Source organism: Eumetopias jubatus, unplaced genomic scaffold, assembly GCF_037043125.1.
Source record: "Eumetopias jubatus isolate StellerSeaLion01/CBP00866 unplaced genomic scaffold, mEumJub1_p1.0 scaffold_10, whole genome shotgun sequence".
NCBI lineage: Eukaryota > Metazoa > Chordata > Mammalia > Carnivora > Otariidae > Eumetopias > Eumetopias jubatus.
In genome coordinates, this window is record NW_028274816.1 from 23,767,847 (window position 1) to 23,783,007 (window position 15,161).

At 43.3% G+C, this 15,161-nt stretch overlaps 1 protein-coding gene across 2 annotated transcripts in view; it reads left to right on the top strand.

The window, feature by feature from the left end:
- The window catches only part of WWP2 (WW domain containing E3 ubiquitin protein ligase 2), a 142,450-nt gene that overhangs the window by 108,873 nt on the left and 18,416 nt on the right, over positions 1 to 15,161 (top strand). For both annotated transcript variants that reach the window (XM_028091849.2, XM_088027460.1), the window contains exons 9-10: positions 3,026 to 3,115; positions 12,224 to 12,398. In XM_028091849.2, the coding sequence (XP_027947650.1) occupies positions 3,026 to 3,115; positions 12,224 to 12,398 (265 nt within the window). The remainder of the gene's footprint in view (positions 1 to 3,025; positions 3,116 to 12,223; positions 12,399 to 15,161) is intronic.

Below are 15,161 nucleotides of genomic sequence, written 5' to 3' on the forward strand. Positions count from 1 at the left end.
AACCCGTAAGCCAAGTATCCTTCTCCAGACTGTCTCATTTCCAAATTCAGATGAATAAAGAGGGTATCAGATATGCTGCTTTATTCCCGGGCAGACGGGAGGAGTTTGAGGATCTGGTGTGAAGCCATGGTATGTTAGCCTAGCTTTTTTGCTGAGAGGTCCTCACATGAAAGGTTCTCCATAGATGAAATACCAGCCTCTCAAGCTGGTAATATTTGTTACTATTTTGTCTTTGATTCAGAAGGGCGTCTAGAGGGAGGAGGTCTTTAACTTTTCACCCAGTGTGCATTTTCATCTGGTCACTTTTGGCAGAATATGCTGCCCTTTTAATAAAAAACAGTGAAGTGTAAGGATCTTCTTTTTGCAGTGGGAGGAATTAGGGCACCTGGGTCAAGTCACCCATATCCACTTTAACCAGAACCTTGAGCAAGAATACCCAGGAGAGAAGATGTTCTCGAGCACATGTTAACGATGTAGGTAGCCCTTCGGCCCTCCAGCCAGTAGTCGATCCCTTTTGAGAGGTGGGACTGTGGAACCACTGGACCTCACTGTTCCCAGGGCTAACCCTCCCCGTGGTGTGAAATGTGTAGCCTCTTCTGGTAGATCATGTCAGAGCAGAGGATTATGATTAAAATGGAGCCTAGAGATGAACACAGTAGACCCATTGTAATTACTCCCCAGTTGTCTTGATTCTCCAGGGCCCCCTCCCTGGACTCCAGTGCTGTTCACTTTGAGATGGGGATTGGGAAGGCACCTGGCACCTTGTTTTCTGGGTAGTAGGTTCCCTATAAATTTCAGTCGACCTTCCTTTTCCACATTTCTTCCTTTCAGCATGTTCTGGTAAAACTCACTAGCTGGAGGGTCAGAGCTGAGTTGGAATGACACATAAAAGTTACTTAGCCTCTCTGATCCTCAGTTTCACCCATGGTGATGGCATATACCACCTTAAAGGATGGAGGCAAGGACTGCTTTAGTAGAACATGAGCCCGTAGCTCATTATAGATGCTTAGAGGGTGATGGTGCCCTCCTTCCTTTTCTTGCCCTAAAAGCCTCATGTATATCTGTATCTGAATCAGCCTCTGAGGTGTTGATCAGTGCAGGCTGCTGATCAGATATTTTGGTTTAAATGAGACACAGTATTGAATAAAGCTAATGTCCATTGGAATAGCCACACCATGCTTAGTAATAGAAGTTAGGACATTTATTTCAGTATTCAGTCTGCTCTGCTGTTACTTAACGTGTTCCTAAAAAATGACGATGCAGTGCAAAAACAAAACAAAACACAAAAAACTATGCAATAAAAGCTACAGGGCTTACAGGAAAAGAATGGGTTAGGGGTATAACATCCAAAAAGGTGTCAGTGACAGGGGCGCCTGGGTGGCTCAGTTGATTAAGCATCTGCCTTCAGCTCAGGTCATGATCTCAGGGTCCTCGGATCGAGCCCTGTGTCAGCGGGGAGTTTCCTTCTCCCTCTCCCTTTGTGATCTCTCTCACTCTCTCTCAAATAAATAAAATCTTTTAAAAAATGTGTCAGTACACAAATGAAAAACAGGAACCTAATAATGATGGTTAGCACAGTTTTACACGTTAAATGGTTGAGATACATAACACTACAATAAGTGTGTGTTTCCATGAAAAGACCTGAAGTGTGCTTGTGGAAGCGGGTGTCTGAAGAGTTTGAGCTTGTGAGTGTTGTCGCAAAGTGGTGCAAGAAGGACTATCTGAAATAAAATGGGAGTTGTAACGCCAGATGTGGATGAAGATGGTGTACAGCATGTAGTAAACGGAGGCAGCTGGTAGATGCACGTGGACTTTGTGTATTCCTGTGTGACTGGGTCAGCTAGGGGAAGTCATCTGTGTGCATTTCGTGTTTCTAAAAGGAAAAGTGATGCATAAGCAAACACAAAATTCACATTATGCTCACATTGTTCCCTCATGTATCAATCAAGCTGGGATAGATTTATGTTTTCAAAACAAGCATTTCAGCAGAACTGACTGTACTAACTTCCTGGAAAAGGTCACCTTCCCCTAGGCAGTATCCACAAGTAGAAGTGAATGAAATCAATGTAAAACATAAAGGCTAATGGGACCATTAACATCCTTTATAAAGTGGTGATCATTTTATAAATATAAAAATTTGCATCCTTTATATATGGACTACTGTGTTCTGAGTAAGTGGAGTTACTGTCAGACTGCGTTGAGTATGGGAATAACAGGAGTATGGGAGTGGGGGGTCCTTGGCTGTATTTTTTAGTGGTTTTGCTTGTAGATTGTTTCTTTGGATCGTCTGCTACCTTGTTGTTCTTCCATTAGCACAGAATGGCCACTGTCGGCACCCCTATCTCATATTAACTTACACACAGACTCATGAGAAGAGCAGTCAATAAATAGCGTGAGGAGAATAGTCAATAAATAACAGTATGCTGTGTTTCTTGATTCACCCAGATCTCTTTTAAAGATCCTCTGTAAATGAATCTTATATTTTAAAAAGAAATGTGATCATGAATATATTTGATGCTAGGAGAATAGGGATAGTCCTGTAATTTGTGACTTTAAAACGTAGTGTAGGTTACAAAGGTTGGAGGGTCCCTAGATTAACTTTGGGTGAGGTCTGTGAGGCCCAGAAATTGCATACAAATTTTTGTTGGTAAGTACACTTGGGAAGGAAAGTGTCCTTGGCTTTCGTCAGATTCCTAAAGGGATCTTTGATCTTGAAATGGCCATGAAACACTGATTTAGAAAAGTCCAAGGAATGTAGATTCATATGGGTCATTTAGGAGAAGCTAGAGTGATCCATGGCATATTCTAGTACATTGACTTCATAAAGGGGAGCTTTTGTTCTCAAGAAGTACTCCTGGGTGCCACCGTCAGTGATAGCATGGAGCTGGTTTGACCACTGGGCTGGTCTCATATGTCATCTTTGTCCTCTTAAAGTTGCCACATCAGTAGCAAAGGACTCCTTCTCAAACAAGGGCTTATGCCTTTCAACCATGTAGCTCATGCGTCCTTTGACTTTATTTTTCAGATGGGAACAGCGAGAGCTGCCTAATGGGCGTGTCTATTACGTTGATCATAATACCAAGACCACCACTTGGGAGCGGCCTCTTCCTCCAGGGTAAGGCTTGGGCTGGCAAGCCCCGAGACTCTAGAACTGGCACCAAGAGTCACCCACTGGCTTGTCTACCAACACTGCCGTAGCCATCTCTTTAGTTCCCCTTACTCTCTGCTCCTTTCCCTCTCTTTTTCCCCCTTCCATTGTCTTCTCCTTCTACATTCTTTCTTCTCTTTATTTTCCCTTCTCCCCACATTCACTGTATTGGCCATGACTGATGGCCATGCTTTTTAGTAAGTGATACTCAGAACTACCATGGCTGTTGGGTCCTGGAGGAAGGAGAGCTAGGAATCCTGCCTCTTGGGCCATTGGTATCTTGATGCCCTCAGTTATTTCACCTACAGAGGTACCCTATCAGGGCCAGGTTCTCATTCTCTTTCTGCAGAGGTAGCAAAGTACAGGGACATTTTTCCCTGGTCACTTGATTGCTTTTTTGTTGCCTATTCACTTAATTCTCGTCTCATTTCTTAGGATGTCCTAGGATTTTTAGAGCATCTCTGGGGAAAAAAGGGCACGAGGAAGCCAAGATAGAAAGGGTGCTGATGCATTTCACAGCATCCTATGCCCAATCGGCCCCTGAAGGGTGCTTCTTGTTCAGCTGGGCTTTGTGAGAATGCAGCTAAGTTCTCTAAAACCAGAGGATGAGTGAGGCTTCCAAGTGAGGGAAGACTGTCCAAGTTCAAGGAGAAGGGATTTGGTTCCCTGCTTGCCAGGGACAGAAAGTTCTTTCCACATGTGCCTTTTGGTCCTGAGAGCTTTCAAAAGAGAATGTATTCTGCTCTCAGGAGAGAATCACCTCCCAGTAAAGCAGTCATGAAGGGCTCCTGCGGAACATATGGACACCTCCCCACCAAGTTTGTAGAGGGAGACGATGTCAGAGGTGGGGAGTATCAGGAAAACCCTTGTACTCTGGTTCAGTGGTCAGGTATGTTCCAGGCAAATACCACCTCACCTTCTGGTCCTACAAATTTCCACGGATGGGCTGTTTTTAGTTTCAGTTTTCCAGGAGAATGCTGTGTTTTCCTTTTTTTCCTTGCCCTTCTGGAAATGAAACGATAATCTGTCATCATTAGTCCTCATTCTGTTTTCTACTTTAAGTCCAGAATATTTATTTACATATTTAACCAAAGTAAAATATTGACTTCTTAGAAAAAAGTCAAACTTTTTACTTTGGAAATTATGGAAATTTTCATATTATGATGGATCGTTTCAAATACGCACTAAGTAGAGAGAATCCCTACATACTCAACACTTGGCTTCAATAATTATCCAACTCATGGCCGGTCTTGTTTCATCTATACCAGAGATTGGCAAACTATGAGCCTGTGGACGAAATCTGACCTCCTCCTGTCTTTATAAAGTTTTATTGGAACACAGACATACTCATTTGTTTATACTTATTGTCTATGGTTGTTTCCATGCTCAACGGCCGAGTTGAGTAATTGCAACATAGACTGTAGAGCCTGCCAAGCCTAAGGCATTTACTTTATAGAAAAAAATTTGCCGACTCCTGATCTGTAATCCTCACCCGACCCTCTCCCCCTTTCTTAGATCATTTTGAGGCAAACCCCAGGCATCATATAATTTTATCCATATTTTGGTATATATTTCTAAAAAATGCTCTCTTATTAAAAGCAAAACCACTGTATTAACAGTATTTCCTTGCTGTCATCGAATACCTAGTCAGTAGTCAAATTTCTCCAGTGTCTTGCAAATTAATCATTGATTTTTTTTTTAAAGATTTTATTTATTTATTTGAGAGAGAGAATGAGATAGAGAGAGCATGAGAGCGGGGAGGGTCCGAGGGAGAAGCAGACACACTGCTGAGCTGGGAGCCCGATGCGGGACTCGATCCCTGGACTCCAGGATCATGACCTGAGCCGAAGGCAGTCGCTTAACCAACTGAGCCACCCAGGCGCCCTAATCATTGATTTTTAACAGGATGCATTTTACACTTGTACTTTTTGTGTTGACAGCCCATATATTTAAAAGCAGCATCATCTCTGAAACCAATAATGCATTATATGTTAATTAACTGAATTAAAATAGTAAAAAAAAAAAAAAATAGAAGCAGCCTTAACTCTAGAAGTGTTCTGGTTGCTCCCTCTTACCCTCTCTGGTCTATAAGTTATGTAGGCCTCGATCTCGTGAACATTTGGATGGAATCTAAATGAAGATATTTAATGGTGTCTTCTAAGGATGGCCGAAGATTGATTCTTCTTTAAGTATTGAGGTGGGACACTAGATCCAGCTTTCTTACTTTCAGGACAGTTTTAATGTCTTATTGGGAGATGGCTCAGCGCACATAGCCTATTCTTTCTTTCTTTCTTTTTTTTTAAAGATTGTATTTCTTTATTTGACAGAGAGAGAGAAGAGAGCACAAGCAGGGGGAGCGGCACGCAGTGGGAGAGGGAGAAGCAGGCTCACCGCGGAGCAGGGAGTCCAATACGGGGCTCAATCCCAGGACCCTGGGATCATGATCTGAGCCGAAGGCAGACGCTTAACCGACTGAGCCACCCAGGCCTAGTCTATTAGTTTTTACTGAGTTTTGGTCGCAGACCTCTGAGCCTCTGGCAGGTACTTCTGCTCTGTAACAGGGAGCCTAGAGAGAACAGAATGCTTCAGCTCTCATCGCTAACTAGTAGGAGTTCCACCCCAGGGGAGTATTACCATGCACACATCACACTTGAAACTACAGATGGAGCTATTATCTCAGCAGACCTAGTCACCCAGGAGTGAGATTGAGCCAAAGGATTCACTTTATCATGGCCACCCCATTCTCTTAGAGCCAGGGAATGCTTATATGAGAAATGGTCATTTTTTTTTTAAAGATTGTATTTATTTATTTGAGAGAGAGAGAGAGCGTGCGTGAGCGCACGAGCAGGGGGAGGGGCAGAGGGAGAGGGAGAAGCAGACTCCCCCGCTGAGCAGGGAGCCTAACGATGCTGTCAGGCTCAGTCCCAGGATCCTGAGCCGAAGGCAGATGCTTAACCGACTGAGCCACTCAGGTGCCCCGAAATGGTCATTTTTTATCTAGGAACAAAAAGTATTGGCCCTGGTAACTAAAGATGAATGTAGTAATTTGCTTTTAGGTGGTACTCAGACCAGAGGTGAGCAGGGAAGAGGGCTGTCCATAGAGCATGGTGTAGGGGAGGCCTCACAGAGGGAGGTGGCTCAAACTCGGTCTTGTAGGAAATGCTGGACGTGGACTTAAATGACAAGAGGAAGTTGATCCAGGGTTGGGGAACAGTGTGAATGTAAAAGATGTCTGTAGGGAATGTTCATGGAGCAGTTTTGCTGGAGTAGAAAGTTTATGTGAAACAAAGATGCTCAGAGTGTGTCTGGCGAGGCGCCTGGGTGCGGTGGACACGCCTGCTGGAAGTGGAGAGTAAAAGGGCTCACCGGGCCTCCAGCCATTGCTCTGTTTTTGTAGATTGTCAATCTTCGTAAGATTGACCCGGAATCAAGGGTAGGCTTGTGCTGCTTAGAAGTTTGAAATTCACCAGTGCAGAGGACTTTCAGTTAAACATGTGGATTGAACATGTGTTTATTTCCATTCCTTTCTCAAAACCCCCTAAAGTGGCAATAAAAGTATAATGATAAAGGAACAGAAGAGGAGAAGCAGCATATGGGAGATGGTAATCAAAGTTTAGTTGCTGATAGATAAATGGCAGAGCTGAGAAAGCTGAAACCCAAGCTTGCAGTGTGGGTATCCCCTGGGAAGCCAGCCAGTTTGCAGCTTGGAGACCTGGAAAGCCTCAGCAATCAGACATTGGGGTGGGGTGTGTGTGTGTGTGTGTGTGTGTAATGAGACTAAAAAACCCTTAAGTCAGAAATCTGTGCAGGGAGCAGTTACGTTCTCAGGTTGTTAGCCGTCACTTGCCTCCTACTGTCACATGCATGCCTGCACACGTGTATGCCTCTCCCACACATGTACGCACACAGCCGGCCTGTGGGATACAGCCGTAGCGGAAGGCGGAGATGAACTCAGAGAAAAAGGGATTGAGCAAGGGTACTGTCCCCAAGTTAAAGATTGGAGTTTTTTCTGGATAAAGTGACCAGTCTCAGGGAAGAGAACCACAGATGGTGCTATTTGGGGGTCTTTTAGTCCAACAGCGGAGTGAAGCCACTGGTCAGCCCACCCGGACCTGGATACCCAGAGCGTCCATTCAGCATTTTAATGACTCACTTTTAAATGTGAAAGAACAGCCGGAGACCAGCAGACAGAGAAAGAGGGACTTGGTGAAAACAATGTGGAAGGTAAAACCAAATTATAATTCATATCCTCAAAAATTTGGGAGGAAATATGGCATCTGTGCAAAAACAGGAGACCATAAAATGGACCATGCAGGAAACAAGGCCTCTTATTTTTATTTTTAATTTTTTTAGATTTTTAAAAAGATTTTATTGATTTATTTGTCAGAGAGAGGACGCACAAGCAGGGGGAGTGGCAGGCAGAGGGAGAAGCAGGCTCCCCACTGAGCAAGGAGTCCAATGGGGGACTCGATCCCAGGATGCTGGGATTATGACCTGAGCTGAAGGCAGGCACCTAACCAACTGAGCCACCCAGGCATCCCAAGAAGGCCTTTTATTTTTTATTTTTTATTTAAGATTTTATTTATTTATTTGACACAGAGAGACAGCGAGAGAGGGAACACAATCAGGGGGTGTGGGAGAGGGAGAAGCAGGCCCCCCGCTGAGCAGGGAGCCTGATGTGGGGCTCGATCCCAGGACCCCGGGATCACTACCTGAGATGAAGGCAGATGCTTAACCGACTGAGTCACCCAGGCGCCCCCCAAGAAGGCCTTTTAGAAATTAATATATAGCTGACCATTGAACAACCTAGGTGTTAGGAGGGCTGACCCCCTACACAGTTGAAAATATTTGGCTCAGGTCATGATCCCAGGGTTCTGGGATCGAGTCCTGCGTCGGGCTCCCTCCTCCTTGGGAGCCTGCTTCTCCCTCTGCCTCTCTCTTTCTCTCTGTCTTTCATGAATAAATAAATAAAATCTTAAAAAAAAAAAAAGAAAATATGGATATAACTTTGACTCCCCCAAAACTTAACTACTAATAGCTTACTGTTGACCAGAAGCCTTACAATTAACAAATATTTTGTATGTTATATGTATTATATACTGTAATCTTACAATAAAGTAAGCTAGAGAAAAGGAAGTGTTAAGAAAATCATAAGGAAGAAAAATACATTTACAGTACTGTGTTGTTTTTATTGAAATAAATCCACATATAAGTGGACCCCCCACAGTTCAAACCCTTGCTGATCAAGGGTCAACTATATATAACAGCAGAAATAAAAATTACAGGATTGAAAGATAATGTTGGAGATTAGAGGATGAGTTAGGAGCTTCAGCATCATTCACGAATAGTTCTAGCAAGAACTAGAAATAGAGGATAAGAAATTTTCAAAGAAAGAATGAAAGGATTTTGCTAGACTTGAGAGATAAAGTATTCAAACTCAAAGGGCCTACCAAATGCCCAACCCAGAGAATGGGATAAGAGTGACTCCAGGGCACATTCTAGTGAAATTTTGGGATGACAAGAGAACATCTCAGAAGCCTCTAGAAGGTAAAAATAGGGTACATATCAAGGATCAGGAATCAAGAATGCCATTTCTCGTCTCAACAGCCAACTGTGGAGCTGGACCCTTAAAATTCTGATGGAAAATTATTTCCTGTCTGGAAATCAACTCTTAGTCATCTTAACACTCAACTGTGAGGGTTGAAATTAAGGTATTTTCAGTGTTTCAAACAATTCACTTCGGTGCATTCTTCCTCAGAAGCTACTAGATGATTTGTTCTACCAGATGAGAGGAAACCAAGAAAGAAGTCATGAGATGCGGGACATAGGGGACTCCTTTCAGGGGCCAAAGACGTTCCCAAGAGGAAGGTGAGGGAAGATGACTCAGGACAGTGATGTAGAGCTGGCCTGGAGGACAGGTGTCCACATAGGACAAAGTGTGCTTGGAGAGACATGGCTAGGCACATTTAACTCACACCAAAAGGCCACCTGTACTATGAGAATCTGGGGGGGGGGGGCAGTAGTGATAGGTTCTTGAAAACCAAGCAGAATGAAATACATAATTCTTTAACTTCAGAAAAGAAGAAAAAGTTGTACAAGTAAGGAAATGTATTTCTAGTATTCTACAAAGTCATAATACAAACTCTGAATGTTGATTTAATGATGATTTTTTTAAATTGGGAGTCTGGGGGGAGGAGAGGGCACTGTGTGTCTTGTGGGGTGGGATATAATAAATGCTCAGCTCTGACAGTAGAAAGTTCACCAGTAACGTCTAATATGACAGAAATCAAGACATAATAGAAGAAGCATGTTATTCAGAAATATGGCTGTAAATAGAAGAAGCACTTGAGAATTGAAAGTTGTTGCTTCTGAGGAGCAGGAATCAGCAATGGGGAGAGGTAGGGAAAGAGATGCTATTTTTTTTTTATTGTACCTCCTTTAGAACTATTTGTATTTTTAAACTATTGATACATGATTCCTTTGATTAAAAAAATAAAAATAAAAATCAATAGTTGAGAGGATTTATGACAAAGGTGGGAAGGTTCCAATTTGTTGTAAGCCTTGAATACTAATTTGAGGTTTTGACTTAAGGGTGGTGGGGAGTCAGTTGAAGTTTTTGAGCAGGAGCATCACACACAAGCGGGTGGGGGGGGATGTCTGGTATGATTATCCCCATGGAAGTTTATAGGCTGACTCAGAGTGGGGAGATTTGTTCCAATATAGTTGGACAGAGAAACGGAAAGTCAAGGGTAGGTGATAACCTTAAGAAGCCCTCGGGCTGAATGGTTAATTCACATCAGCAGGAAGGGAAGTGTCAGGAATGATGGGGTAGCTTCACCCCTGGGAGGAGGACTAGCAGGAGGAAGACCGGGGAAGACTCAGGTTTAGGGAGAGAGCTGTGGCATTTAGTTGAGTCCAAAGTGACAGTAGGTCGTGAAGGCAAAGCAGTCTAGCAGGCAGAATCCAGACACAGGGTGGGCACTGGCCATCGGGACTGGGAACTCCTTAAAGAGAAGCCATTTTTAGAGAGGCTTTGAGTTAAAAGAATCATTGAAGAGGTGGCCAAAAAAAGTCATTTAAGAAGCTAACCCTGAAAATTGAGGAAGGTACCAGACCAAAGCATGGTAAGCATTTGAGTAAGATAAAGATTCAGAGAAGATGAAATAAATGAGAAGGTAGTTAGGGAACAAAGACTTTCCAACACATATAGTGTAATCCTTATTGGTTCCCTTTGTATTGGGTTAATGCTGTTTTCTTCAGTGGTATCTATTATCTTTTTAAAGCCCCTTTTGTCCCTGTTCCCCTTTCAAATTTATGATGCAAACATCAGCCATACACCAAATTGGAGAGAGTAGTGCAATGAATTCCTCGTAACCACCACCTGGTTCTGACAATTAATAACATTTTGTTTCATCTGACCTTCTACTTTTCAAGGGAGGGGACTGATAAATTTTAAAGCATATCCCGTATGTCATATACTTTGAACCATAAATGTATCACATACATCTCTAACAGATAAGGGTTTAAAAAAAAAAGAGGGGCACCTCGCTGGTTCAGTCGGTAGAGCATGCAACCTTTAATCTTGGGGTTGTGAGTTTGAACCCAATGTTGGGCATAGAGATTACTTTTAAAAAAGAAAAACTAAACTAAAATACCATTATCCCACCCAACAAAATTAATAATATTTCCTTACTTCATACCCAATCCATGTTCCGTTTTCCCCAATTGTCTTAAAAATGTTTTTACAGTTGATTTGTTTGAGTCAGATTTTTTGAGTCAGATTCAAACAGATTCAACCATCATGTTGCTTTTGGCTGTTATGTCTCATAAGTCTCTCTTAATCTGTAAGTCCCTCACCCTTTCTTATTTTTTTCTGACCATTTATTTCTTGAAGATCATTGGCATTTGTAGAATTTCTCATATTCTGGATGTAACTGATGTGACCTTGAGGTGTTGGGTAACATGCTCCTCTATCCCTTGTCTTCCCTGTAAACTGGTAGTTGGATATGGAGGCATGATTAGATTCAAATTCACTTTTTAAAATTGAAGTATGATTTACGTACAATAAGTTAAACAGATCTCAGGTACATAGTTGGCTGAGTTTTGACAAATGCATACATTCGTGTCCTACACTGCATGAAAATGTTAAAGCATTTCCATCATTCCATAAAGTTCCCTCTCTTACTTTCTTTTGATCACTTCTTCCCTCAGTGTGTGCAAATCAAGTTATACCTACCAAGCACAGTTGAAGATTTTTACCATCTGTTCTAGCCTTGCCTTGCCCATGGGTATTTTAGGTATTTTAGTACTTTGGAAAGGTTGCTTTCTCACTAAAAATACTGTAGAGAATCCTGCTGTTGTTCATACCAACTCTTCTTCTCATGACCATGCGACATGTTTTCACTGGCACTTTATATCAGGATGATTTCTGTTGCAAGTAACAAAAATTGGGATCCAAATTGGCTTAAATAATGAAGAGAATTCACTGGCTAATGTAACTGAAAATTCTAGACGTAGATCCTGGTTTCAAGTGAAGCCTGATCTGGTGACTCAAAAATATCACCAATGGGCTGGCTTTTTTTGTTTTGTTTTGTTTTTCTACTCTGTCATCTATTGGGTCAACTTCATATTGTATTTGGGTCCAAGATGGCAGCCAGCACCTCCTAGGACTGCATGCTTTCTCGGTCATACCTGGCAAGGAAGAGAGACTATATTTTTCCTCGAATTCCTAGCAAAAGTCATGAGATTTGCCCTGATTAAGCTCAACATAGGTCACATACCCACTCCTGATCCAGTCAGCTGCTCACCTCTGCACTTAGGAGTAGAGTCACCTCCCCCAGAACAACATGGATCTCCTAAATGGAAATCAGGAGCTAATGGTGAGGAGGCAGCCACAAATGACTGCTTTAATCCTGTAAGCCCCAGAAGCCTCTGTGACTGGGGCTTGCCTGGCCAGACCCCATGCTTAACCCTCCCTCAGTCCCTCCTTGCCAGCCACCCTGAGATGAGATTTCTCTGGAATTTGAGGGTAGGGGTGGGTGGTCACTGTATTCATTCTGAGCTTGATGTTTCCAGCTGGGAAAAGCGCACAGACCCCCGAGGCAGGTTTTACTATGTGGATCACAACACTCGGACCACCACCTGGCAGCGCCCCACAGCCGAGTACGTGCGGAACTACGAGCAGTGGCAGTCCCAGCGCAATCAGCTCCAGGGCGCCATGCAGCACTTCAGCCAAAGATTCCTCTACCAGGTGAGAGGGCAGGGGCTCACCACGATGGCGTGGCACCTCCCAGCACTGGAGAATGTGCTTTCTAACACAGTAGCCGTTGACCTGTTTGGTGAGTGGGGAAAGCCGTGGCTCGAAACATCAGTGCTCTGGAGATTTTACGCATCACCGTGAAATTCCTCAAATTCCATTATTTCTAATTTAGTAACTCACTGTCTAGCCTCTGTGTTTAAGGAATCGAGATACCTGAAACCCGATTTACTGTCTTTCTTCCAAGACTGGATCTTTTTCCTGGCCCCTCCTTCCAAGCCCATTTATTCTAATTTGAAACCTGAAGGTCAGCTGTGATCTCTCCCGTACCTCAGCTTTTCAGAACAAAACAGCCACCCAAATCCTTTTCATTGCTGCTACTGTTTTTCTTTAGATCTTTCTTATTTGATAGATTCTCAAGGATAGAGGGACCTTTAAAATTGATCTGAATCAGGGCTTGGCAAACTATGGTCCATGGGCCAAAGTGGCCCACACTTTGTTTTGTAAATAAAGTTTTATTGGCACAGAAGCACTCCCAGTAGTTTAGATAGTGACTCTGGCTACTTTTACATTGTAACAGAGTTGAGTAGTTACAGCAGAGACCATATAGCCTATAAAGCTTAAAATATTTACTGTCTGGCCTGTAGAAGAAAAAGTTTACTGACCGTTGATCTAGTTCACCTTCCTTCTCTCTGATTCCTGATTTGTCTCTGTCCCTCCCAACTTAGCAGTTAGAGCAGCCTCTGAATTGTTCTCTCTGTTGGCATTGCTCTCTTCTCCGATCTGTATTGCCTGTTCCCAGCAGAGTAGTCTTCAAATGTCACTGTCACTTGATCACTTTTTAAAAGTCACTGTGAAGGGTTTAAGGAAGAGGGTTTTCCTCTGCATTTATCACTGCCATTTTATTTTTTTATTTTTATTTTTTTTAAAGATTTCATTTGTTTATTTGACAGAGACACAGCGAGAGAGGGAACACAAGCAGGGGGAGTGGGAGAGGGAGAAGCAGGCCTCCCGTGGAGCAGGGAGCCCGATGCGGGGCTTGATCCCAGGATGCTGGGATCATGACCTGAGCCGAAGGCACACGCTTGACGACTGAGCCACCCAGGCGCCCCTATCACTGCCATTTTAATCACTGGCTTGAAGCTTTCTGTAGTCATTATCGACAGAATAGCATTTAAATTTCCTACTTAACAGAATTCAGAGTGCTAGGGTCCTAAGTTAACTGTCTAATGGCCTCCTGTACTGTGTCCCTTTAGGAACCCTCCTAGCCTCACATTCCATCCCATCAGAGCCTCCATCAGTGACCTGGTGGCTGGGGGAACCCAGCCACACAGCCTCTTTGGTAGGGACGGGGATTCCCAAACTGGAACTCTGCATATTCTCAGGGCATCTTGAACATGAAGCTTGGGATCTGCCTAGAATCCCTATAGAAGGTGGTGGATTAGAGGCTGGAAACTTTTCGACCTGTTCCACAACATTGAGTCACCGTGTTTAGTCAACATTATTTCTATTTGAAATAAACTCTAAGCCCACAGCCCATTTCTAAATTAGATACTTTCCTAGTTAGATGCTCAGAAGATCTTTAATTTCGTTTAACCAAGTAGCATTCATTATCAACTTTGCAGCTTTTTCTCTGCTAACCCAAAGCAGGAGCTACATCATCAACCATAAGGGATGGTGTCATCCCCCTGGGCGGGCCTGTCTCCTCTTCTCTCTGTGGGGGCTGATGCTCATTGTATAGCAAGTAAACTGATGAGGAACCTCAGTTTCCTTAGTATGGATGAACAGAAAGCACGATGTTTGTCACATTACGTTGTGTCGAGGTCAGCTGGAATGCCTCTCTCTAATCCATGCCCTGGGGGTTCTTATGCCCAGCCTTGCACTCCACAGCCCCTTTCACACTTGCCTGGCATCCACTTCTGGCATGTTTCAAAACTGGATGGAATCCAGTCATTCTCTGCATTTCAGAAATTGTTCCTCCAGAGCTAGGCCCCAAAGACTTTACCTGCTCTTTGGGTGGTCGTGGCTATAAAACTAGGAGGGTCCGGGCATTTCTAGCTTTTGACTTAGAGACAAAGATACATTCTATCCAGGAGTCTCACAATCATTTTGTTTCCCTGCTTCCTCAGCTTCTCTAATTAAAAAAAAAAAATCTCTTAAAGAAATCTTTTTTGCTTTACATTGCACCAGATATATTCTGTCGGTTGACTGAGATGTTTGGTGTGTGAGAGGGCAGGTTCTGGAGGTCAGATTCACTTAGTCTTTTGGAACATCCATTTCTCTGGCCCACCTCTATAGCTCTAGCGGCGTCATCCCGGGCACACAGAGGTTGAACTTCACCTTGGAGGGTCCCCGTGAAGGAAAGATTTTTTTTTTTTTTTGAGTAATCCAAACTGGTTTTCTCAGCTTGGCTGGGATTCAGGAGGGTTCTGGATGGAGGTGATTGTTCCCTTTTCTCTGTGAAACAAGATTCATATTGAAAAACATGTTAGGAATCTTTTTTGGGTTAGCTTTCAATGTCTCTCTGTTGACTTCCCTCTCCCCTGGATTTGCTTTGCGCCTCGTTTGCAATGGTGCCATGTCCTGGTTATAAGTAAGAAGAGTTGCTTTCATACAGTTCTTTTGGGGTTTTGGCCTTGGCCCAGGATTTGACTTGGAAGACTTAAGAGCTGATACTGTACCAGCGGCTTCCACTCCTCTTCCTCCTGCTGGGCTGAAACCAAGACCTCGTTCTTCTCCACTTGCTCTCGAGAGAAC